Source organism: Dreissena polymorpha, chromosome 1, assembly GCF_020536995.1.
Source record: "Dreissena polymorpha isolate Duluth1 chromosome 1, UMN_Dpol_1.0, whole genome shotgun sequence".
In the NCBI taxonomy this organism is placed as follows: Eukaryota; Metazoa; Mollusca; class Bivalvia; order Myida; family Dreissenidae; genus Dreissena; species Dreissena polymorpha.
Genome location: NC_068355.1, coordinates 15,905,341 through 15,930,542, shown reverse-complemented (window position 1 = coordinate 15,930,542; position 25,202 = coordinate 15,905,341). Strand labels below are relative to the sequence as shown.

The following is a 25,202-nucleotide window of genomic DNA, read 5'->3' as shown; positions in this document are numbered from 1 at the left end:
GCCGGGGTTGTGTAAATAAGTAAGAATAAGATCTATTAATAAACAACTTTTATCGTTGTAAACAGCATCGTATCAATTGTACACAAATTATTTCACAATAATTGTTGGGTTTTATTCAAAAACATAATTCAATTTTACAGCACAATTTTGTGTCAGGTTTAAATATTATTCAATGGGTGGGGTATGTATATATTAAAAAACAGTGGGTGGGATATTTTTGTAAAACTGATCAGGTAAGCTGGGTTTGATCTTCATGGATCATTGCAATGGACCCATGCTGCGTCGGGGAAACGATAGCTGAAATAAAATGCAGCTGCGTTATGCCAAAAACTCGTCGGTTTAAGTGCAAATCCCATGTCGGTAGGTTAAGGCGTAAGTTTTGTTGTTCATAAATGATGTATCCAGTTGTCACCCATTTAACATCATCATTGAGAAAAAAAACATGTTTCGTGAGAACAAAAATGTTTGAGCTTCTAGGCCTTGTGTTTAACATATGTAAGGGCTGTTGTGATATTTTGTAGGGGTTGTGGGTTTAAATAAGCTTCTATTACTTCTCTTTTTTCCCCAGACATTTCTTTTTCAGGGTAAGTATGAAGCAAAACATGAATTGATCTCGCTCCGAGACAGTTTAATGTATTAATCCATTTGCTTTTCAGATATGCGGCAGAGTAAAAATGAATCCTTTTTGTATTTGTCTTAGATTTTAACACAAAGTGCACATAGGTCCTTTTATGGTTTGCTCTGTTTGGGGCCTGGAAATTGTGTCACACTTATGATCGAAGAAATTAATCGTTGGCATAGGATGTTCACATTTTCCATACATTTAAGGTGAGGTGTGGAAAATGTGATACATAACTCAGTAAACAATCACATGTATAGAACAATTAACATAAATAATATAACAAAAATATTATTAAGTGTGTAATTGAACCATCCATATGTTAAATTCTGCACTGAGATTTCCTGTTTTCTTATTCAAGTCTCTTTGACAAACCACTGATATCTTCACTAATCTGGTTTTCTCTAGCTGCCTACAAGCATGCGGACGGCAAGAAAATTGACGGACGTCGGGTCTTGGTTGATGTGGAAAGGGGTCGTACTGTGAAAGGCTGGAGGCCTCGTAGGCTGGGTATGTTGACTACATCAAGTGCTTGTTGAAAACTCGATTGTTGTAATGTAGTCAATTTGACATTTGGTCAGTTATTTTGTATGAAAACTGGTCATTTAATTAAAAAAAAGGTCTGTTTGTTGGTATGAAAACTTGCTAGTTTGTGTGAAAACTGGTCAGTTAGTTTGGAAACTAATTAGTTTGTTAGTAGGATAACTGGTTGGTTTATAAATTACAATTGCAGGTCAGATAGTAAGTATGATAACTGGCCTTTAGTATAAAAAACTGGTCAGTTTTGAAAATTGATCAGTTATTAAGTATCAACAAGTCAGTAAGTATCCATTTGTCAGTTTGTTTTCTCGTTAAGTAATTATTGTTGTTTTTTCATACACAATGAAAGTGAATTGATTTTTTTAAATATTCTTGAAATTCTACATTTAATCTTAATTGTACTTTCAATTTTTCTATGAAATGTTGTCAAATTTCTGATAGGCTTTTCGTTTGAATCACTATCAAAACTGTAGGGTAACAACCTTTCATTGTAATTAGTTAAATGTGTGAGAAATTAAGAACAGTCATATTTGATTATTATGCCCCCCTTCGAAGAAGAGGGGGTATATTGTTTTGCACATGTCAGTCGGTCCGTCCGTCTGTCCGTCCACCAGATGGTTTCCAGATGATAACTCAAGAACGCTTAGGCCTAGGATCATGAAACTTCATAGGTACATTGATCATGACTGGCAGATGACCCCTATTGACTTTCAGGTCACTAGGTCAAAGGTCAAGGTCACAGTGACTGGAAACAGTAAAATGGTTTCCGGATGATATCTCAAGAATGCTTAAGCCTAGGATCATGAAACTTCATAGGTACATTGATCATGACTAACAGATGACCCCTATTGATTTTCAGGTCACTAGGTCAAAGGTCAAGGTCACAGTGACTCGAAACAGTAAAATGGTTTCCGGATGATAACTCAAGAATGCTTACGCCTAGGATTATGAAACTAATTAGGAACATTGATCATGACTGGCAGATGACCCCTATTGATTTTCAGGCCACAAGGTCAAGGTCACAGTGACTCAAAACAGTAAAATGGTTTCCGGATGATAACTCAAGAATGCTTACGCCTAGGATCATGAAATTTCATAGGTACATTGATTATGACTGGCAGATGACCCCTATTGATTTTCAGGTCACTAGGGCAAAGGTCAAGATCACAGTGACTCAAAATAGTAAAATGGGTTGGATGATAACTAAAGAATGCTTATGCCTAGGGTCATGAAACTTCATAGGTACATTGATCATGACTGGCAGATGACCCTTATAGATTTTCAGGTCACTAGGTCAAAGGTCAAGGTCATTGTGACTAAAACGTATTCACACAATGGCTGCCACTACAACTGACAGCCCATATTTCATTCATTGTATGTGTGTGTCCAAAAACTTTAATCTTGGTTAAAGTTTGATAACTTTTGCAATATTGAAGATAGCAACTTTATATTTTGCATGCATGTGTATCTCACTGAGCTGCACATTTTGAGTGGTGAAAAGTCAAGGTCAATGTCATCCTTCAAGGTCTTTAATTCATTTATGCCTAGTGGACTCTCCCATCCAGCAAAATTGGATCAATTTATCAAGACTGACAGATGACCCCTATAGATTTTCAGGTCACTAGGTCAAAGGTCAAGATCACAGTGACAAAAACATATTCACAGAATGGCTTCCACTACAACTGACAGCCCAGATGGGGGGCATGAATGTTTTACAAACAGCCCTTGTTTCATTTAGCTGAAGATTAAAACATTTCAGTGTTATTATATTTTTTGACTCTGGGTAGTGATGATGTATTGGACCAATTATGACAATACATGTTATATGACTACACATAAGGAAAAAATCTTAATTTTACTTACATGCTGTACAGTGAAAAGACCTACTGCTGATCTAATTAGTAAAGCTTGCCAATATAAATCTGGCAGGAATTCATGAAAATACCTCCACCATAAATAAGAAGAAGCGGATTAAATGCATGTGCGTTAAGTGGGGTCCCTGATAAGCCTGTGCAGTCTTCACAGGCTAATCAGGAACGACGCTTTCCGCCTTAATTGCAGTTTTGCGAAGAAGAGAATTAAACGAAAAATGTCATAAAAGCGGAAAGTGTTGTCCCTGAATAACCTGTTGGGACTGCACAGGCTAATCTGGGACGACACTTTAAGCAATTGCATTATGCCTAGTTTTCTCATATGACCCATATGATGCTATTTGATGTTCACTCAGGTGGAGGTCTAGGGGGTACTCGCAAGGGCGGCCCAGATGAGAACACCCGCTTCTCTGGTCGTGATGACTACACAACACGCAGTGACGGTGGATACCGTGGAGATAGAGAGCGCGCTGAACGTGCTGAGCGTGGGGAGAGGGAACCCAGCAGGGAGCCATCGAGAGAACGGGAGCGTCCAGAGAGACGGCGTAGGTCTAAGTCACCGCGAGACCGAGAGAGGAGACGGCGTAGTAGGAGCAGGGACAGGAAACAACGGGACAAGGAGGCAGGCCCAGAAGGTAATCAGGGGCTGAAAATAACAGGCAGACCTTTTTGATAAGCCCTTATATGTTTGTTATGACTAATTGTTAGTCTCAATAATAAATCATGATAATTTGTATGATGCAGTTGCAGTGTTTTTTTCGGTTCCAAATTCGGGGCTGTATACTGCCCCATTCCTAATGGCAAAAGTATATATTTTTAGCTCACCTGAGCACAATGTGCTGATGGTGAGCTTTGATTGCCTTTGTCCCGTGTGTGTCTCCATTGTAAACATTGACCTTGTTAACACTGTAGAAGCCACATTTATTGTCCATTCTTCATAAACTTGGTCAGAACACATAACATGTCTTGGATGTTTCGCAAATGGTTTCAGTGTGTTGAAAATCATGGCCGCAAGGGGCGGGGCATTTTTTTCCTTATATGGCTATAGTAAAATCTTGTTAATACTCTAGAAATAACATTTGTAATCCAATCTTCATGAAACTTGGACAGAACATGTGTCCTAACTATATCTTTGATGAGTATGAAAATGGTTTGGTTGAAAAACATGGCTGCCTGAGGGCATTGCATTTTTATACGCCCGTATAAAATACGGGACGTATTATGTGAAACCCCTTGGCGGCGGGCGGGCGGGCGGGCGGCGGGCGGCGGGCGGAAGGCATCACTTTGTCCGGACTCTAATTCAAATTGTATTCATCCGATCTTCACCAAACTTGGTCAGCAGTTGCATCTAGTTGATATCTAGGCCAAGTTCGAATATGGGTCATGCCGGGTCAAAAACTAGGTCATAGGGTCAATAAGTGCATTTTCAAAGGGGCCACTTTGTCCGGACTCTATTTCAAATTGTATTCATCCGATCTTCACCAAACTTGGTCAGCAGTTGTATCTAGTTGATATCTAGGCCAAGTTCGAATATGGGTCATGCCGGGTCAAAAACTAGGTCATAGGGTCAATAAGTGCATTTTCAAAGGGGCCACTTTGTCCGGACTCTATTTCAAATTGTATTCATCCGATCTTCACCAAACTTGGTCAGCAGTTGCATCTAGTTGATATATAGGCCAAGTTCGAATATGGGTCATGCCGGGTCAAAAACTAGGTCATAGGGTCAATTAGTGCATTTTCAACGGCGCCACTTTGTCCGGACTCTAATTCAAATTGTATTCATCCGATCTTCACCAAATTTGGTCAGAAGTTGTGTCTAGATGATATGTAGGTCAAGTTCAAATATGGGTCATGCCGGGTCAAAAACTAGGTCACGAGGTTACTTAGTGCATTTCAAGCATTTAGCATGGTGTCCGCTCTCTAATTGAAGTAGTTTTCATCTGATCTTCACCTAATTTGGTCAGAAGTTGTGTCTAGATGATATGTAGGTCAAGTTCGAACATGGGTCATGCCGGGTCAAAAACGAGGTCACATAGTGCATTTCAAGCATTAAGCATGTTGTCCGCTCTTTAATTGAAGTAGTTTTCATCTGATCTTCACCAAATTTAGTCAGATGTTACATCTAAGTGATATCTAGGTCAAGTTCAAATATGGGTCATGCCGGGTCAATAACTAGGTCTTGAGGACACTTTCAAGCATTGAGCATGGTGTCCAAAACCTTCGAACGGGCGTATCTTGTGACAGTTTGGCACTCTTGTTCTTATATGGATATAGTAAAACCTTGTTAACCCTTTCCTTGACAGGTACGCGTTTCTACGACCCTATCGATTCCCTGTCAAATACGCTTATCTACGCCTGTATCGATTCCCTGTTATCTACGCATTTCTACTACCCTATCTATTACCTGATATATACGCGTTTTTACGCGTCACGATTTAATTTGCTATTTAAATGCTTAAAATGACGTTTTAAGTGTAACAGAAATGCATATACACCTGCGTTCATCATTTTTCTAAACTGTCGAGTAAACATCCGGTAATGTTGCTATTTAAAGTTATGATGCAATTGGCGACCAATCAAGACGAGGGTTTACCATTTGACATGCGTAAATCACGGTCCGGGTGTGCGCGCTTCAGGCATTTCGTAATGTCCTAAAATAACTGCTATTCTCGAACCATATTTAATTTGGACATTTTCTGAAAACGTATTAATAACTCGTTAAAAATGTCGCAAAAATAAACACGTCCCATAGGGATATAATATCATTTGGGTGTAAATCGATTTCATTCTTATTGTTGTTTGATTCCATTATATCGTAAATGTTTGTTTCCGAGATCATATACGACTATTACATCGATATGTTAAATGGCATGTACACTAAAATGTTTTTACAAACGACACGTGCTTATCTAAAGTTTGTGTTTCGTAATACACAGGATATTGGATTATCGGTGCTTGATTGGGCAATAAAACAAAGACGCAGTCGGCGGTCTTCAATATGCCTTTGAACTGACCAATAATAATTAATAGCGCACATGCTAATCTAACATTTAGGGATAAGAAACACGGGTTCTAGACACTTTGAATAAACATGTTTACCGGACGCAGCAGTAGTCTTCAGATGACATTGGCGCGCGTGCCATGTTACCTCGGCGTTTTGTAATTTGGTACACAAATACACGGGTTTGTTGGCGACTTCTGGGTTATAAAGTTATATGTTGGCGATCAGATAAACTGGAGTATTTGATAATAAACTTGGAATTTTGCAAATAAATACACAAATTGAAGACTTATTGAAGACGCCGACATTGCCGGATTTCGATCGGTAATAAAATGCAAAATGCAAATTAATTATATGAATATTCATGGCACATTATGCAACATCCAATTAAATTGTTACCGGTATCTATAAATGTTTATAAATCATTAGGTGAATTAATGTAATAGAAATACCAAGTATCGTACGAATTTTATAAGAAATAATACAATTTATTTTGAAAATGCATGAAGTTGTTTGAGAAACTCTGTGTTTTTCTATAGTTATTTATAAGAATTTACATGAATTTTGAGGCTAGCAGAATGAATTTATAAAATAAAAAAATCTTCAAGAAAGAAGAATTGTAGTTTGGAAAGTAAGAAAAAAAATTAATATTCCAAAATATAATTATTTGTATTTGATTCAACACACCAACTTCGCAAAGTTTCTATATAAGCTGGAAAGAGATTTGCATTTAAATGCAGTAAAACACACAACGGTCAACTTTGCATGACTATAACTGACCAATAAATTAAGGTATAAACATACTGTTTACACCACAGGAAAGGAAATTTTATTAGCTTAAACTTTCATATTGTGTATTTTTCAATAATATTTCAATTTTTATGAGAATATCACGTTTAAAAGCAATGAGAGTCATAAAACAGCGTTTTTCCAATAATGCCTGTAAAGATGGGGTACTGATATTGATAAGATGGCTATCAGCCACTGGTCAGCAGGCAGCTAGGTCTTGTGGTAACTGGAGAGGCTTATATTGGCTAAATGGCTGTCAAGGAAAGGGTTAATACTCGAGAAGTCACATTTTTAGTCTGATCATCATGAAACTTAGTCAGAACATGTGTCCCAAAGATGTCTTAAACGAGTTTGAAAATGGTTCCGCTTGGTTGAAAAACATTGCTGCCAGGGGGCCAGGCAGTTTTACGTATATTACGATAGAAAAGCCTTGTTAACATTTTAGAAATAACATTTTTAGTCCAATCTTCATGAAACTTGGTCAGAACATTGGTTCTAATGATAATTGGGCTGAGTTTAAAAATTGTTCCTGTCTAATGAAAAACATGGCCGCCTGGGGCGGGGCTTTGTTTCTTTATTTAGCTATAGTAAAACCTAGTTAATACTCTAAAAGTCACATTTATTGCGCAATCTTAAAGACAATTTGTCTCAATTAAATCTCAACTGATAATGAAACTAGGTCATGTGAGCTAAAAAACTAGGTCACTAAGCCACCATGGCCCTCTTGTTCCGAAATTGGAACAAGCCATTTAAATACCCAAAATTCCAATTTAAGTTTGCTAGTTATCTTTTAGATCCTTAGAAAAATTGCTGCATGAACCTAAGAAACATACATAAGTGTTTAAAATGTGCATCTCCATATTTTTGTTCAGTTGTTGTGAATTAAGTTGAGGTTTCAGACAAAAGCTGAATTTAATGGAATCCCTGATCTACTGAGACATGTCTATTTTTAGAGTTTATGGTGTGGTACTATTATTTAGTGAAAATGTTGTTTTCAGCTTGAATTCAAATAAATTCTATGTATTTTTATGCCCCCCTTCGAAGAAGAGGGGGCATATTGTTTTGCACATGTCAGTTGGTCCGTCCGTCCATCCATCCACCAAATGGTTTCCGGATGATAACTCAAGAACGCTTAGGCCTTTGATCATGAAACTTCATAGGTACATTGATCATAACATGCAGATGACCCCTTTTGATTTTCAGGTCACTAGGTCAAAGGTCAAGGTCACAGTAACTCAAAACAGTATAATGATTTCCAGATGATAACTCAAGAATGCTTACGCCTAGGATCATTAAACTTCATAGGTACATGTACATTGATCATGACTGGCAGATGACCCATATTGATTTTCAGGTCACTAGGTCAAAGGTCAAGGTCACAGTGACTGGAAACAGAAAAATAGTTTCCTGATGATAACTCAAGAATACTTACGCCTAGGATCGTGAAACTTCATAGGTACAATTATCATGACTGGCAGATGACCCCTATTGATTTTCAGGTCACAAGGTCAAAGGTCAAGGTCACAGTGACTCGAAACAGTAAAATGGTTTCCGGATGCTAACTCAAGAATGCTTAGGCCTATGATCATGAAACTTCATAGGTACATTGATCATGACTGGCAGATGGCCCCTATTGATTTTGCAGGTCACTTGCTCAAAGATCAAGGTCACAGTGACTCAAACAGTAAAATGGTTTCCAGGTGATAACTCAAGAATACTTAGGCATAGGATCATGAAACTTCATAGGTACATTTATCATGACTTGCAGATGACCCCTATTGATTTTCAGGTCACTACATCAAAGGTCAAGGTCACGGTGACAAAAAGCGTATTTACACAATGGCTGTTACTACAACTGACAGCCCATGATATGGGGGGCATGCATGTTTTGCAAACAGCCCTTGTCAAAATAGACTTGTCTGTAAGACAATGTCAATTATAAAAAAATAAAAAAATCAGCACCTTTCCAAACTTGTAATGGTTTACATAATTAAGAATTCAGGGTTAAAGGCACAGCCTATTAATTTATTATCTAAATGAGACGCTCGCTGTGGAAAGGGGGTTTAATGTATATGCGTCAAGTGTTCTCCCTGATTAGCCTGTGCAGATCGCACAGGCTAATCAGCAACAACACTTTCTGCCTAAAGTGGATTTTTGGTAAGAAGATGCTTTCTTGAAATGAAAAATATCATACAAGCAGAAAGCGTCGTCCCTGATTAGCGTGTACTGACTGCAAAGGCTTATCTGGGACGACACTTTGCACTAAACCCCTTTTTCCCAGAGCACGGCTAAAATAAATGTAAAGTAAATATTATATGGGAATTACTTCTAATTCAACTATAAATATTTCCTGAAATTGTTTCTCCAATTCAAATACATATATTGACATATTTTTTGCACATTTTTTGCTTGTGCAGGTGCTTATGAAAAACTGGGGCATAACAATCAAAAGTGAACAACAGACAGGCTTATAAATGACACTTAAATAGGGTTATAGCAAATTTACCTCAGTTACTCACCAATATTTATGACCCGCTTCAAAGAAGAGGGGGTATATTGTTTTGCACATGTCGGTCCGTCCGTATGTCCGTCCGTCAACCAGATGGTTTCCGGATGATAACTCAAGAACGCTTAGGCCTAGGATCATGAAACGTCATAGGTACATTGATCATGACTCGCAGATGACCCCTAATGATTTTCAGGTCACTAGGTCAAAGATCAAGGTCACAGTGCCAACAAACGTATTCACACAATGGCTGCCACTACAATTGACAGCCCATATGGTGGGCATGCATGTATTACAAACAGCCCTTGTACAAATTCCTCCTCAACAATGTACAGAATGTGTAGTTTCTAAGACAATCAAAGGTCCATGCTGCCCATTACACAAGTTTTATCAGCCATTCACTTGCAGTGTCTACTTATTAGAACCTTTGAAAATCACTTCACTCAACCATACATTAAAAACCAGTGTAATTTTCCTTAGAAAATCAGATGACCATTCACAGTCTCTGGGGGCATGCTTAACCCTTTCCCATTCAGAAGCAAAGTGAAAATGGCTTTGTGCAAACAGCATAAAACCACAACAGCCTGCAAGTTACTCGCAGTCTGTTTAGGTTTTATGCTGTTTGCTGCTCATCAGTATGTAAGTGTTGGAAATGAAGCCTTTAAAATTTGAATCTAGTAGGAAATGTCAATAAAAATTAATTTTCTAAGGACAACAAAGGCATGAAAATACGTATCTAAGTGGTAAAAGGCTAAGTGAAAGCTTGCTTATTTGCACTTGTTACAGCCCCAGCAGCAGCTCCCGAGGGGGAAGAGGATAAGAACAGGGACCGCAAGAAGAGGTCACGTCGCAGTCGATCTCGCGACCGTGGGGACCGGCCAGAGCGGGGGGCTGAGCGGGCAGACCGAGGCGACAAGAAACGCAGCAGGTCACGTGATCGCAAGAGGAAGAGGTCGAGGAGCAAGGACAGGAAGAAGGATGAGAACACCCAGGGAACCACCCGAGGTGAGTCACTAATGGCAGGGAACCATTAGAGATTAGTCACTGCTGGCAGGGAATAATTAGAGGTGAGTCATTGCTGGCACCAAACTATCAAAAGTGAGTCACTGCTGGCATGAAGCCATCAGAGATGGGTCACTGCTGGCAGATAACCATTAGAGGTGAGTCACTGCTTGCAGGGAACCATCAAGGGGAGTCACTGCTGGCAGGGACCCATCAGAGGTCAGTCACTCCTGCAGGGAACCATCAGAGGTGAGTCACTGCTTGCAGAGAACCACCAGAGGTGAGTTACTGCTGGCAGGGAACCATCAGAGGTGAGTCACTGTTTGCAGGAAACCATCCGAGGTGAGTAACTGCTGGCGGGGCACCATCAGAGGTGAGTCACTGCTTGCAGGGAACCATCTGAGGTGAGTCACTGCCGGCAGGGAACCTTTAGAGGTGAGTCATTGTCGGCAGGGAACCTTTAGAGGTGATTCACTGCTGGCAGGGAACCTTTAGAGGTGAGTCACTGCTGGCAGGGAACCTTTAGAGGTGAGTCACTGCTGGCAGGGAACCATCAGAGGTGAGTCACTGCTGGCAGGGAACCATCAGAGGTAAGTTACTCCTGCAGGGAACCAGCAGAGGTGAGTCACTGCTGCCACGGAACCATCAGAGGTGATATAGAGGCCATTTGACAGAATATTGACATAAATATTAACATAATTAGAAAAAATAAGCAGACAACAACCAATTTAGTGTTCGAATTCCTAGATACGTTTTAATATATTTTTAGACCTTGGGTGCATTTAATAATGAGCCGACAATAACCAATCAATTGAACTAATCTTCAGCTATGACTGCCATGCTTGTGACTCATTAGTTTCAAGCGTATTACTCACATATACGTGTAAAAACTAAAGTTAAATACACTGTAACTCCAATGTAACGCGCTCCGTTATAACGCTGAATCCAATATAACGCGGAGGGTGCTTGGATCCCATTTTTTCTCCAACCTTCCATTTGATTTCTGATTCAAATCCGTATTATGCAACTTCATGTATTTTCAGACAATTTAAAGATAGCGGCAATCACATGTTGATTGCTTTATTCAACCGTCCGTTGAACCAATTATAATGGCCTCGAGGTTAAACAACACCGACAGCTAATTGGTGTTTATCTGTTGTGTAATGTCAATAAAGGTGTGAAAAAACTCGCGTGTCAGTGTTTATTACATGTATTCCTCATCAGAGCGGTTCAGTGCGATAATTTCCATAAGTTAAGTGCAAGCGGGATAGTTATACAATTAAAGCATTTCAAAACGATTGAAACATTCTTACTTTGATATGGTTGCAGTTTGACTATATTAAATGAGCGGCTGTGAAATATACTGCCTACTGTATAAAACAACTTTTTCTGTCATTTCATTATCATTCTAGTATTATGTCATTTAATCTTTCAGTTCGTGTATAAGAAATTAAATAACGCAGACGATTTATTTACATGCGAACGCAGTGTACCGGTAATTGTTAACAGAGTTTCACTTTCATTTTCGCGCGGTATCAGAAAGTCCCCGGGAAACACGTTTTTTGCATGCGTATGACGCAATAAAACAATTTTTGTACATGACTCGTATTGCATTCAATCTAAATTTAAAGTCGCTCGTCCAATGAAAGCTCTGCCCCATAATGCACTGTACTCTTAACACTTCTGAAAATGGCATAAATGCGTACGGTTGTGTTTAGGAATTTCTTAAACATATATCGTCAGTAATGTTCAAGATTATTATTTTTTAAGTGATGTTGCAATTTTATTGGATTATCGGATAAATGTGCACATAAGAAAAGCGGTATGTATACTGTTATCGATCTGATTCGGTTTATGTGCATGTATTTGCGTCAACACAGCATGGCAATATACATGACCTATATTATAGGCTATTCTATACCTGTTTTTTTTATAGCGCCCTGCAGTAAATGAGCTCAAAACCTATAACCCGGATCCGTTATAACGCTGTTTCCCGGCTTGGACTCCATTGACCGCGCTATATTGGAGTTACAGTGTAATGTTATACAGTTGATATATAACATTAAACTTGAACTTCACAAAGTTTTATGTAGATCATATGACTATGAAAATGTGTAATTTATTTTGATATTTTATTTTGAACGTTTACACACTTGGTGACTGTTCTTCCACAGGAGAAGAGAACATCAATGATATCAGCGTGAAACAAGAGCCAGGATACGATGAGGACGAGGGAAGCCGCGATTACCAGAACGGGGAAGACAACTCTAGGCAGGCAGACGAGGGCAGGTATGACGAGTACGGAGAGGAGGGAATGGTCGAGGATAACTAGACGCATCAACACGCCATGGTCGAGGACAACTACACACCTCAACACACCTCAAGTGAGGGCATGGTTGAAGACAACTAGACACATCAACATACCTATAGTGTTGCATCATATGTCAAGGGAGACTACTGTTAGATTATTGTTTAGAACGCTTATGCTCGCCAGAATTGAGAGAACACTTTCAAGTGAACTCTTTTAAATTTCATGTTAACATTTTTGTAAGAAATGGAATTTATGTGATTCTGTTCCATTTTACTTACCGGTAGACAGTTTTTATTTAAATTCAGGAACAAATCATGAATATTTTTAAATTGAAGGCAAAGAGAAATTCGTCTGAAAAATGGTTTTGCTGTTGCTGTTGATTTTAATATGATTCAAATGACAATAATCCGTTTCTTATATATGAACTTCTGTAGGCTTTTTGTGTGATATGTTGTATATTCATCCTGTAGAAAAAATCAAAATAAAGCTGAAGTGTTTACCTGCAATATCATTTTAGAACTTATTTCAATTTGATGCAGAAACAACTGTTAGAATTAGATGTATAACATAATTGTCCTTCTGTATGTGCTTAACGTTTTAATATTTCTTATTAAATTGATTTCGCTTTCAACATTATTGCCAATTAATATATATTCTAATGGAAAATCTGAAGCCTTTCAGTAAAAAAAAAATAATTAACCCTTTGCATGCTGGGAAATTTGTCGTCTGCTAAATTGTCGTCTGCTGAAGTTCTAAAATTAGCATTTTCTTCGATTTTTTCAAAGAATACTATCAGAATAGCAAACAGTTTGGATCCTGATGAGACGCCACATTCTGTGGCGTCTCATCTGGATCCAAACTGTTTGCAAAGGCCTTTTAAATTCGGTTCCCGCACTGAAAGGGTTTAAATAACAATCTAAGTACAATGTACAAAGAATGTACTTTCCCTTAACATCGTTTGTTGAGTTCACTATGTTTGTTAATTTTGTAAGAAGAGAAATTAAAATTATTTTATGTTCATGCTAGGTATTAAGATAAACATGCTCTAATTATGCACAATCAGTTGTTTAGAGATGCTTGAATGTGAATATTTATTATAGACAAAACAGACGCTTTTTATACGCCCGTCTATGACGGGACGTATTATGGTATACCCCGCGTCCGTCTGTCCGTCCGTCCGTCCGTCCGTCCGTCCGTCCGTCCGTCCGTCCGTCTGTTAATGTCGTACGCTACGTCAAATATCCTTTGACAGATTTTCTTCAAATTTTAACACAATCTTAATATTGATAAACCCTGATCCCCTTTCGTTTTTGACGGAATTCTGAATTGTCGTTCCAGAGTTATGGGACTTTGTTCGTCAAAATTTCGTGATTTCATTGAATGTCCTACTGTAGCTCAAATATCCTTCGATGGATTTTTTTCAAATTTCAACACAATCTTAATATTGATAAACCCTGATCCCCTTTCGTTTTTGACGGAATTCTGAATTGTCGTTCCAGAGTTATAGGACTTTGTTCGTCAAAATTTCGTGATTTCCATGCTCATGTACTTATAAAATAAACCATGTATTCAAATACAAATAAACTGAAGTAAAAAAATGATTCAAAGGGTTATTTATTACCTTACTACTTCATTGGCGAACGACGGGCGTATCATGCGCTCATGGCGCAGCTTTTATTAATTCTTTGTTTAAAAGTGTTGTTCTTTAAGACAAAGCAGAACATATTACAGCAACAATGATTAATATGACATTGTTGAGTTAACATCTTTACTTGTGATGAGTTAGAAAAAATGTGTACAATACAAAGTGTTTTGTCACAAAGCTATTGGTACGTTTTATCCTCACATATATTCATCTGACACTCTGCGAGATACCTCATCATGGTCATCTCACTTGCTTGTTTTGTAGTCTATTTAGATCAAGCAATTTTTAAGATTCACAGAGTAGGTTTGTTTACAGAGTAAAACAAGAACTTACAATTGTAGTTGAACATTGTGATTTGTACATTCAGTAAATCAATGAACAAAAAGATTCCATTGTAATTTTAAATGAAAATATCAAACAAAAGCATCCAACTTTTAACAGCTATTATGTTTGTTTACACCATTTTTGTTTAAATTAATCCTCTCCCACTCAGAAGTGACTCGCAGGTTGTTCAGGTTTTATGCTGTTTGCTGCTCATCAGTATCTGAGGGTTGGAAACAAAGCCATGAAAACTTGAATCTAGCAGGAAAAGTCTTAAATGTTACTTTCTAAGGGACCACAAATGCGTCAAAATGCTTATCTAAGTGGTAAAGAGTGAAAAACTTGAGCGTAGTCTGCAAGTGTTGTCACTTCCTAACATAAGAGTTTCATACTGAAAGTGTTGTCACTTCCTAACATAAGAGTTTCATACTGAAAGTGTTGTCACTTCCTAACATAAGAGTTTCATACTGAAAGTGTTGTCACTTCCTAACATAAGACTTTCATACTGAAAGCACAAATGTGTACAATCCAAACATGACATTGTATACTTATTGACAGAGAATAAAAATGTGTGAAAACAATTCTAGCAACATTTTTTATTTGATTGTTAAGCTGGATATCATTTTCTCTTATTCAAGTATTATTACAAATTTTGTACTTTGTCATGTAATACAGAAAGTAGCTTTACTTTACCATTTAGAAACAATGTACATGTGGAACAAGTTTCACTTGCATTTGGATTGAATAATAAATGCTTGCTAAATATGAGAGGTAATGATTTTAACATTTTGTTTACCATCAAAAGCATCCTTTATTCTATGCTTGTTTATTATAAAGTACTCAAGGGTTTAACACTGTGAATCCTTTTATTTACAGATTTGCAGTTTGACCCTGTTTTTTGTTACAACTATAAAGTTGCTTATCTAAATTGCTGTATCTCTTTTTAATGTGTAAGCCCATATTGTTCTTTCGGCATCTTGTACTAAACTTGTTCTCCGTCATTTATTTGTCATACAAAATCATGCATTGTAATAAAAATAGAACCTCAGATTTGTGTGTGTTAACTTGGTTTATTGGTTTCACAACCAGAATGGGGAAACTATAACAAAAGTACCCATCATGAGACTGCTTTTAGTCTACAGCCAGTATTAAGCAAAGTTATATAAGATACGCTCTGTGAAAACCCTTTACCACTGAGATACCTATTTTTAGGCATATGTAGTCCCTTAGAAAGTTACATTTGATTATATACCTTCCTTACTAGAGTTAAGTTTTAATAGCTTAATTACGTTACCTGCTATCATATTGCTACTTACTCCGAAGGATCGTAATTTATCTGCAAACTTTCTGTCCGAAGAATCCCACACTTTTCATGAACCCGTTAGGTATGGTCAGAACGGTCACATAGTGCTGTGTAGCCGTATAACCAAAACGGGATATTACCCAGAAATCACTCTTATTCAGGATGCGTTATACAAAGGCCGACATTTTTGTTATTTACTTAATTGTTGCTTCTGTTTCGCTGGGTTCTTCTGTTTTACAGAATAGAGAAGTTTTTGAATTGTGTTCAAATATTCTCCGTATAATATATCCGACTATTTCTGTATTGTTTTGTGTTTTTGTTTGTTTGTTCAAGGCAAAATATGCCTCAAACACGTGGTTCATGTTGCCACATAAGAGCAGCATGGGACAACCATGATAGCTGCCTGTCGTGTGCCGGATGTACCCATGACAACTGCTGCCCTTTCTGTGAGCATTGGTCTGTAGATACCTGGACCATCAAGCGTGGACCTTTCAAGAGTTGTAGACGCAACATGCATAGTTCAGGTCAAAGTAGGGAAAGTCCCGTTTGTCGTGACTTTTCCCCACACGATCTTGACCACATGCCATCAGGAGATGCCATGCATCAGTCCTTGCCCGGTGACGACACCGGACAAAATTTGCCCGGTCCGTTCATCGGGAACGACCAATTGACCGGTCCGGAGACTTCACCGGTCACCGGTCAACATTGACCGGTCCGGTCATGCTATGACTGGTGTCGTAACCGGTCCGGTCACCGGTCATGCTATGACCGGTCCGGTCACCGGTCATTGACCGGTCTGGTCACCGGTCATGCTATGACCGGTCCGGTCACCGGTCATTGACCGGTCCGGTCACTGGTCATGTAATGACCGATCCGGTCACTGGGTACTGGTTTGTGCCACAAACCGTTCCGGTCACCGTAGATGTTGACACTACCTTGTCAGTACTCCACAAAGGTAGACGCAGCAGCGTTTCTACTGTGAGTCACAGATGTAAACGCGTAGTGTCTGATGTTTCCGGCTACTCCTCCACCTCGGGGCTCGTCGTCGTATGACTCATCGTCTACTTCAACTAGCCCTCATCATTATCGAAGTGGACGTCGTTGATGCTCACCGAGTGTTTCTCGGCGTAGATTGCCTCGTAAAGAGCTACCACGCCAGTGCTCTGGGAGACGTTCGATCAGGAAACATCATTCCTAGTGCGCCGAACAGTGTCTCTGCATCGCAGGGATAAGGGACATAGACCTTCCTCTATTAGGTGCTCCCCTAGGCGATCCTTCTCTGAGGAATCTAGTGACACCCTTCCACGTGTGTCGGCCTCTATTTTGGCCTCAACACACACTTCAGCCGTTCCTACAACCACTGAGCATAATTTGTATTCAAACACTAGTTTGCATACATATCAGGCTCAAGGTACAGGGGTTAATCTAACCACTTCGGCTGCGTTTTCAGCCCCACGGGTCTCTTCCACATTGCATAGAAGTATACCCCGGGCTGCCGCTACACCATCAAATCCCAATACTTTGTAGATCCAACAGTCGCCGGGAATCTTTGTCCCTTTTTCGACTGATCCTTTACCAGCGACCGCTGGTATTCAAAGTGAGTCTGCTGACTTGATCTCTGATAGACCTAACTCACCAGCTATATCTTTGATGGTGCCGGAAAACGATCCTCTCATGATAGAAGCGGATGAATCTAGTATTCCTACTTCTGTCTCCACCGGTTTCAATCAATCCGATGCTCCCGCAGACGGTTCGATTGAGGCGGGTTCGGAGTCTAATGAGGCTGAACTTTATTATTTGGCCTCCATCAATCAGGTTTACGAACTTATGTTCAATACCTTAGATGAGGACTTCTGCCCCCGCCCTTCCTTGTCTCTCACAGGATCTGCGGTTACCGTTACAGAACAGGTAGCCCGCAGACGGGAGCCCGGCAGGATAAGTAAGGCGACTTCTCGAGTGGATCTCCGCCTTCCTATTGGCTCTTCCACAATGGCTGTATTCCAGTCACTTGAGCCAGCCAATAAGCCTTCGCCATCTCCATGGAAAGCCCCTAAGGAGCTGACGGAGCCTAAACAGATGGACGGCGGGAAAAGTTATAAGGCCCCGGTACCCGACCCTTCTACCGGTTTGGACCTTTCCAAACTTCCGGTTCCTGATGCTGACATTAGTAAGCTGTCCCTTACAATGCCTTCATCATCTACCCATACAGCAGTCCCTCTTTCCCTGTTGGAAAATTGGGAGCTGAGAGAACGCCCTTCCATAGGTCTGGCTAACCAGCTAGATCTCATGGCAGCCACAGCCTTAGACTTGGTTTGGGAGCTCTCTGATTCAATCCTAGAGGAGCTCCGTGCCTTGTTGATACACCTTTCACGTACTACGCAGTGTTTATCACACAATGCTGCGTCGTCTATATCTGAGATGTTAAGGCTACGGAGAGACCTTATCCTCTCTTCCTTGCCCAATAATTTTCTTTTGGAAACAGGCGTCAACTCCCTTCGAACTGCTCCACTAACAGCAGATTCTCTTTTCGGAGGGAGGATACAGTCGGCACTTACTGCTGATCGTGAAGATCAGATACATGCCTCCTTAGCTAGGAGCAACTCTGGCCAGCGCCCTGTGGTTTTTAAGCGCCCTGCTTCTAAGCCCCCAGGAGCCCCACCGGCCAAGAATGCTAAAAGGGACAGATTCCCTACTAAGCGTCCGTCTGCTCCACGTCAGCCCACAAATAGGCCTTATTTCAGAACAGAACATCTTCCTATCGGAAGCCGTCTGTAAACCAAAATTGGAGTAAGGGCAAACCCAATGCGGACAAGAAGTCATTTAATCCTTCTTCCGGCAAGGGTGGATCTCCGAAAGGTCAGCCCTAGGTCATACCCCTTTCTACCGCCACAACCTCCGATGCCGGAGGTACCAGTCGGGGCCAGACTTATGCACTTAGCAAATCGATGGCTCCAAATAACTTCGGACGCATGGGTTCATTCCCTTGTCACACAAGGCCTCACTTTTCAATTCGAAAAAAGGCCCCCCACTCTCTCGCGTCCCAATAGATCTGGTATCTCCGCATCCACAACTTCCAGACTCCATTCTCGGACTCCTGGAAAAATAGGCGGTAGAAAGGGTTCACGACCCTTGTTCTCCAGGATTTTACAGTCGCCTTTTCCTTGTTCAAAAGAAAAGCGGCTCCTGGAGACCAGTCATAGACTTAAAAGTGTTCAACACGTTTCTAGTCAAACCTACTTTCAAGATGGAGACTCCTGCCTTCATTCGGCGCTCCATCAAACCCATGCACTGGGGGGTTTCCTTGGACCTGGAAGATGCATTCTTCCATGTTCCTATCCATCCCAACTACCGGAAGTACCTACGTTTCTCCTTTCGAGGCCAGGTCTACCAGTTTCGGGCGATGCCCTTTGGATTGGCCACAGCTCCACGAGTTTTCACCAAACTCATGGCCGCAGTGGGCGCACACCTCCGATTACACGGGGTTCAACTGCTTCAGTATTTTGAAGATTGGCTCTTACACCAGCTCAATCGTCGACTGCTTCTGCTACACCTAGAGTTCTCTTGGAAGGAGCTCCTCTCTTTAGGACTCCTCAATGCAACCAAGTCAGACCTCATTCCCTCTCAGGATTTCATATTCGTTGGAATGAATTTTCTGACCCACATCAATCGGGTCAGGGTCTCACCGCAACGTGTATCAGACCTCCTTTTGAAGGTCAGATGGGTGCTGTCCCAATCTCATATCACAGCTCAAGATTTCCTCTCACTCAACGGTATTTTGAGCTCTGTAGCAGACTTCGTGCAGTTGGGACGTCTCTTCCTACGTCCTCTTCAGCACTATCTCTCAGCTCGATGGAAATGGTCTCCAGACAATCTGCTAACACAGATTCCCATTTTTCCGTCCTTAGTTCCCCACCTTCAATGGTGGCTAGATGAGGAGACCCTGTTGGCAGGAGTACCGCTTCTTCCCACGCAACCTTCTTTACATCTCATAACGGATGCGAGCATGGAAGGTTGGGGCGCTCACGTGGAACCCCGCAGCCTGACATTATCAGGATTGCGGTCCCCTCAGGAGTCTCACCTGCACATAAACAATCTCGAAATGCAAGCAGTCTTTCTAGCTGTTTCTCAATTCCAATCACATCTTCGGGACTCCTGTGTGATGGTATCGACAGACAACACATCAGTCGTGGCTTACATCCAGAAACAGGGCGGTACACACTTACTCCCTGTATCTAGAAACAATGAACTTACTTGTTCTTTGCAAGAGCCTCAACGTCTCTCTCTTGTCCAAACACATACCAGGTCGTCTCAACGCCCTGGCGGACGGTTTGTCTCGCAAACACCAGTTACTTCCATCGGAGTGGACACTTCATCAGGAAGTGGCCAACCAGATTTTCCTCAAATTCGGTTATCCACTGGTCGACCTGTTTGCGACCAGAGACAACCACAGACTTCCTCTGTATGTGAGTCCAGTGTACGAACCAGCAGCGTGGGCGGTAGACGCACTTTCGTTCGATTGTGATCAACTGGACGCTTACGCTTGTCCCCCACCCATTCTAATTCCCCAAATCTTAGGGAAAATCAGTGTGAGCTCTTGCCGGATCCTTCTGATAGCCCCTTGGTGGCCCAGGAGATCCTGGTTCAACGACCTTCTCGGTCTCCTGTGCGAATTTTCCAGGGAACTCCCGCACAGGTCAGATCTCCTATCTCAGAGATGCAGACTTCACGTGGATCCAGACATGTTCCACTTACACGTCTGGCCGTTATCAGGCAATCCCTGCAGAAGAAACGCTTTTCTTTCAGGGCTTCAACGCTCGTTGCCTCTGCAAGGAGAAAGTCCACCAGAGCAGTCTATGATGCTCGCTGGAAACTCTTCTCTAATTGGTGCGTTCGAGGGAAAATTGATCCCCTCAATCCCTCTGCTAGACACATAGCGGATTTTCGAATCTATCTCTTTGATGATAAGAAACTTTTTCTTAGATCCATCAAAGGATACAGATCTGTGCTTTCGCATACCTTGGCTTTTCGTAAGTCATCACAAGTCTGTGCTGACCCAGCCATTTCAGAACTGATCCGAGCCATGGAACTTTAACGTCCTGTGTCTTGTTCTCTTACTCCCAAATGGGATTTGGCTTGTGTTCTTGGATCGCTTATTAAAGCTCCCTATGAACCCGTTGTGTCAGCCAGTTTTCCTTGCTAAAAATCAACTCCCCTCAATGGCTTCTAAACTCTTCAAGGTCCCAAGTCTTTCTAGAACTTGTGGAAATGAAGATGAAGATAGACTCCTCTGCCCTGTCAGGTCTTTGAAATTGGGTAGCCTCGACTATAAAAAGGGCTTACTCTTCTCTTTCTTCAAGGGATTCATCCCTTTTTAAGATTAGACCGCAATGTCGGCTTCGTGGGCGTATATTAATCATACCCCACTCTCTGACTTGCTTCAAGCTGCTTTCTGGAGGAATCAGACCACTTTTTCATCTTTTTATCTTCGTTCTCTGGAGTGCCAACAGGACAACTTGTATTTGTTGGGCCCCCTTGTGGTTGCACAAACGGTAGTATCTTCTACGGCATAGGTATATTACGCTTATCCGTGAATTAAGTTAATACCGTAATAACGAAAAATTAGCTGAGAACCCCAGATATGGGTTCCGCTGTGATGGGGAGATTTTCGCGAACCTTCCCGCCGCAGCTGCAAAGTCAGCAATATGATAGCAGGTAACGTAATTAAGCTATTCAAACAAATTTTTATAGTAAAATTCATTTTAATTAGTAATTACTTACCTGCTATCGGTAAGTCCCACCTCCCACTCCGCTCTTCGTCTAATATTTTCATATTGTTTATTGGAATAAGAGTGATTTCTGGGTAATATCCCATTTTGGTTATACGGCTACACGGCACTATGTGACCGTTGTGACCATACCTGACGGGTTCATGAAAAGTGTGGGATTCTTTGGACAGAAAGTTTCCGGATAAATTACGATCCTTCGGAGTAAGGAAGCAATATGATAGCAGGTAAGTTATTACTAATTAAAATGAATTTTACTATAAAAATTTGTTTTAAAGGTGTCATTTTCAACTTAAGATACTAATTAACAGCAAACAGAAGAAAACATGAACAGACTGCGAGATGCTCGCAGACTGTTCTTGTTTTATGATGTTTGCACATAGCCATTTTCACTTTGCTTCTGAGTGGGAAATGGTTAATGTATCAGGGGTGTGATTGTTCCTGCTTTCAGCAGATTACCTCCCTTTGAATATCAAATTATTTTACTAATAGTTCTGAACTTTGCTGGATGTACAAATGTATATACAAATGAAGAGAACTTAAACACTGAAAGGGGGTAGGGCATTTCCTTCATTTGGATTTCTTAAATCAGACACCTGATGTATGTCTTTCCAGATTAGCCAGTGCAGTCGGCACATGCTTGTTAGGGAAGACAATACCTGCTTTTATGGAATTTTTTGTTTAAAGGATGCTTCTTGTCATCGGAAATCCAGGTCAGGCCGAAAGTGATGTACCTGATTAGCCTACTGGAGCTTTTTAAATTCAATGTTTACATTTATCAACATGTAGTTGTGGAAAGGTGTGTAAGAATGAGGTGGGACTGAAGATTCATCGCACAAATATGGGATGCACACCAATCCTAAATCTGTTGCAACGCGCAAGGCAACTTGGTGAGACGGAGGAGGAGCTGAATCAGGATGAACACCACAGTGTCAAGAGCCTCCACGCATCAGAAGAAGGTGAGGTAACCATTGATAACAGAGAGGACCAAAGAACGAGCTTCTGTAGAATCTACAGAGCGGCAGAAGAAAGTGATGTGGTCCGCAAGTACAGAGAGAGCGAAGTGGAAGGCGTTTGAAGAGGAGCTGGAACTGGTGATGGAGAACGTTTTGAAAGGCAAAGTAGAAGGCAAGCTGCATGTCATGTCCGAGCTGATCTACACATTTGGAAAAGAGAGATTTGCAACAGCTTAAGAGAGAGAAATTCGGACAACCAAAGGTTGACAGGAATAGAAGGCTGCAGAAGATTTCCAACCTAAGGGGAGAGCTCAGATGCTTGAAAAGCAGATACAAGCAAGCAGAGGAGGAGGAGAAACAAGATCTGGCTGAACTGAGAGACGGTGTACAGAAGGAGATCCAGAGTTGACGGAGAGCAGAGAATCTGCCCAAGAAGAGACACAAAAGAAGGCGAAAGAGATTTCATTTCACTAGCAATCCCTTTCAGTTTGTGAAGCGTTTGCTTGGAGAAAAGAAGACAGGCGAACTTCAATGAACAAAAGAGGAGGCAAACAAGTACATCAAAGATATGTACAGTGACAGTGACCGTCACAAGGAACTGGGCGAGTGCGACAAGTTGCTCACACCAGCTGAGCCTGAACACGACTTTGATTGTGCAGAACCTAGGTTGCAAGAAGTCAAGGACATTGTTAGGAAGGCCAGAGCGTCTTCAGCACCAGGCCAAATGGAGTACCGTACAAAGTGTACAAGAACTGCCCAAAGATCTTGCTACGGTTGTGGAAATTAATAAAGGTTGTTTAGAGAAAAGGAGAGCTTAGCAGAGAATTGTTAAAGGCAGAGGGCTGTTTTATTCCTAAAAAAGCGGATTCATCAACCCTTTGTCAATTCAGGACCATCTCTTTGCTGAACATGGAAGGGATTAGATACTCCTCGCTGTCCTTCAAAGAAGAATGACCTCTTATTTGCTTCAGAACAAATACATCGATACAGCTGAGCAGAAAGGAGGAGTACCCGGTGTATCGAGGTGCGTCGAGCATACTGGTGTCATCACCCAAATCATCAAGGAAGCACGCGAGAACAAAGGAGACCTCGCGGTGATCTGGCTTGACCTAGCAAATGCATATGGTTCTGTTCCACATCAGATGATACTAAAGACTCTACAGTTGTATCATGTACCCATTCGATTTAGGCAGATGTTGCAGCACTATTTCGACAGCTTCATCATGAGATTTTCAACGAGGGAAATAATCACTGACTGGCAGAGACTTGAAGTAGGCATCGTTACTGGGTGCACAATTTCAGTGGTGCTGTTTACCCCGGCCATGAATCTGATAGTAAAGTCAGCAGAGAAGCCATTCAGAGGACCCAAAATGACTTTTGGGTGTATTCAACCACCAACAAGGGCATTTATGGATGATATGACCATTACAGCAAAGTCTTACGTCAAGGGAAGGTGGATGGTGAAAGACATCGGCGAACTAATGGAGTGGGCCAGAATGAAGTTCAAACCCCAGAAATCAAGGAGCATGGTTTTGAGGAAAGGACAGATTCAAGAGAGTGCAAGATCTAGAATCGAAGATCAGCTCATCCCGACTGTTAAGGAGCAACCAGTGAAGTGCCTCGGGAAGTGGTTTCGAGACTCGCTCAATGATCAACAGAGTATCAAAGACACGGTAGTGCATATGGAGAGTTGGTTGAAAGATGTGGACAAGTGTTGTATGCCAGGAAAATTCAAGGCCTGGATTTACCAACACGGCATCCTACCACGCCTATTGTGGCTGCTGCTGGTGTACAGTGTACCGTTATCAACAGTGGAAGCAATGGAGAGGACAATAAATTCATTCCTCGGGAGATGGATGGGGGTGCCAAAGAGTTTCAACAGCCACGGTTTGTACTGCACAGGCAGCAAGCTGCAGATACCTCTCAAATCACTGACGGAGGAGTACAAGGTCACAAAGGCTCGGAAAGTCATCATGCTACGAGACAGTAGTGCTGAGAAGGTCAGAGAAGCTGGAATGCAGGTCAACACCGGGAGAAAGTGGAGGGCTGTCTGACAAGGCAGTGGAAGAGGCTGAAGCTCGTCTTCTGCACAGTGACATTGTTGGTAATGTCGCACAGGGGCGACTAGGTTTTGGGTGCGTCACCCGTTAGCAGTGGAGCAAAGCCAGTGCAAAAGACCGACGCACCCAAGTGCAGGAAGATTTGGAGAAGAAGGGGCAAAGGCCAAGCGCGCATGTGGGATTTTAGGAACGGCAACCGATTGGAGAATGGAAGCAGACTTAAAGAAACAGCTCAAGTTTCCGCAGGAGATTACTGTGACGAACCAGAGACCCGACATAGTACTGTGGTCGGCTGCATGAAAACAGGTTGTGATGGTGGAGCTCACAGTACCACAGGTGGAGCGGATCAAGGGGAGCTTCGAGCGGAAGCGCACAAAGTACCAGGCTCTCACAGATACCTGCAGAGAGAAAGGCTGGAAAGCATGGTGTTTTCCGGTGGAGGTGGGCTGCAAATTTCCCAGCACAATCACTGCGGCGCACTTTCAGCAGACTGGG

General features: G+C 41.3%; 2 protein-coding genes across 2 annotated transcripts in view; both read left to right on the top strand.

The window, feature by feature from the left end:
• LOC127872353 (U1 small nuclear ribonucleoprotein 70 kDa-like) overlaps positions 1–13,145 on the top strand; it is a 121,172-nt gene extending 108,027 nt beyond the window's left edge. Inside the window, 4 exon segments of the mRNA XM_052415687.1 lie at positions 1,028–1,129; positions 3,387–3,665; positions 10,113–10,331; positions 12,503–13,145. Of these exon segments, the coding sequence (XP_052271647.1) occupies positions 1,028–1,129; positions 3,387–3,665; positions 10,113–10,331; positions 12,503–12,660 (758 nt within the window). The 3' untranslated portion in view covers positions 12,661–13,145.
• A 10,452-nt stretch (positions 13,146–23,597) lies between these two features.
• Positions 23,598–24,701, top strand: LOC127865149 (uncharacterized). The gene has a single exon (XM_052405038.1). The coding sequence runs from the start codon at positions 23,598–23,600 to the stop codon at positions 24,699–24,701; it is 1,104 nt and encodes a 367-aa protein (XP_052260998.1).
• Positions 24,702–25,202: the final 501 nt, after the last annotated feature.

Excerpts from the sequence above, each read along its gene's own strand:
- LOC127865149 (XM_052405038.1), top strand. The coding sequence starts at position 23,598 with ATGACCTCTTATTTGCTTCAGAACAAATACATCGATACAGCTGAGCAG.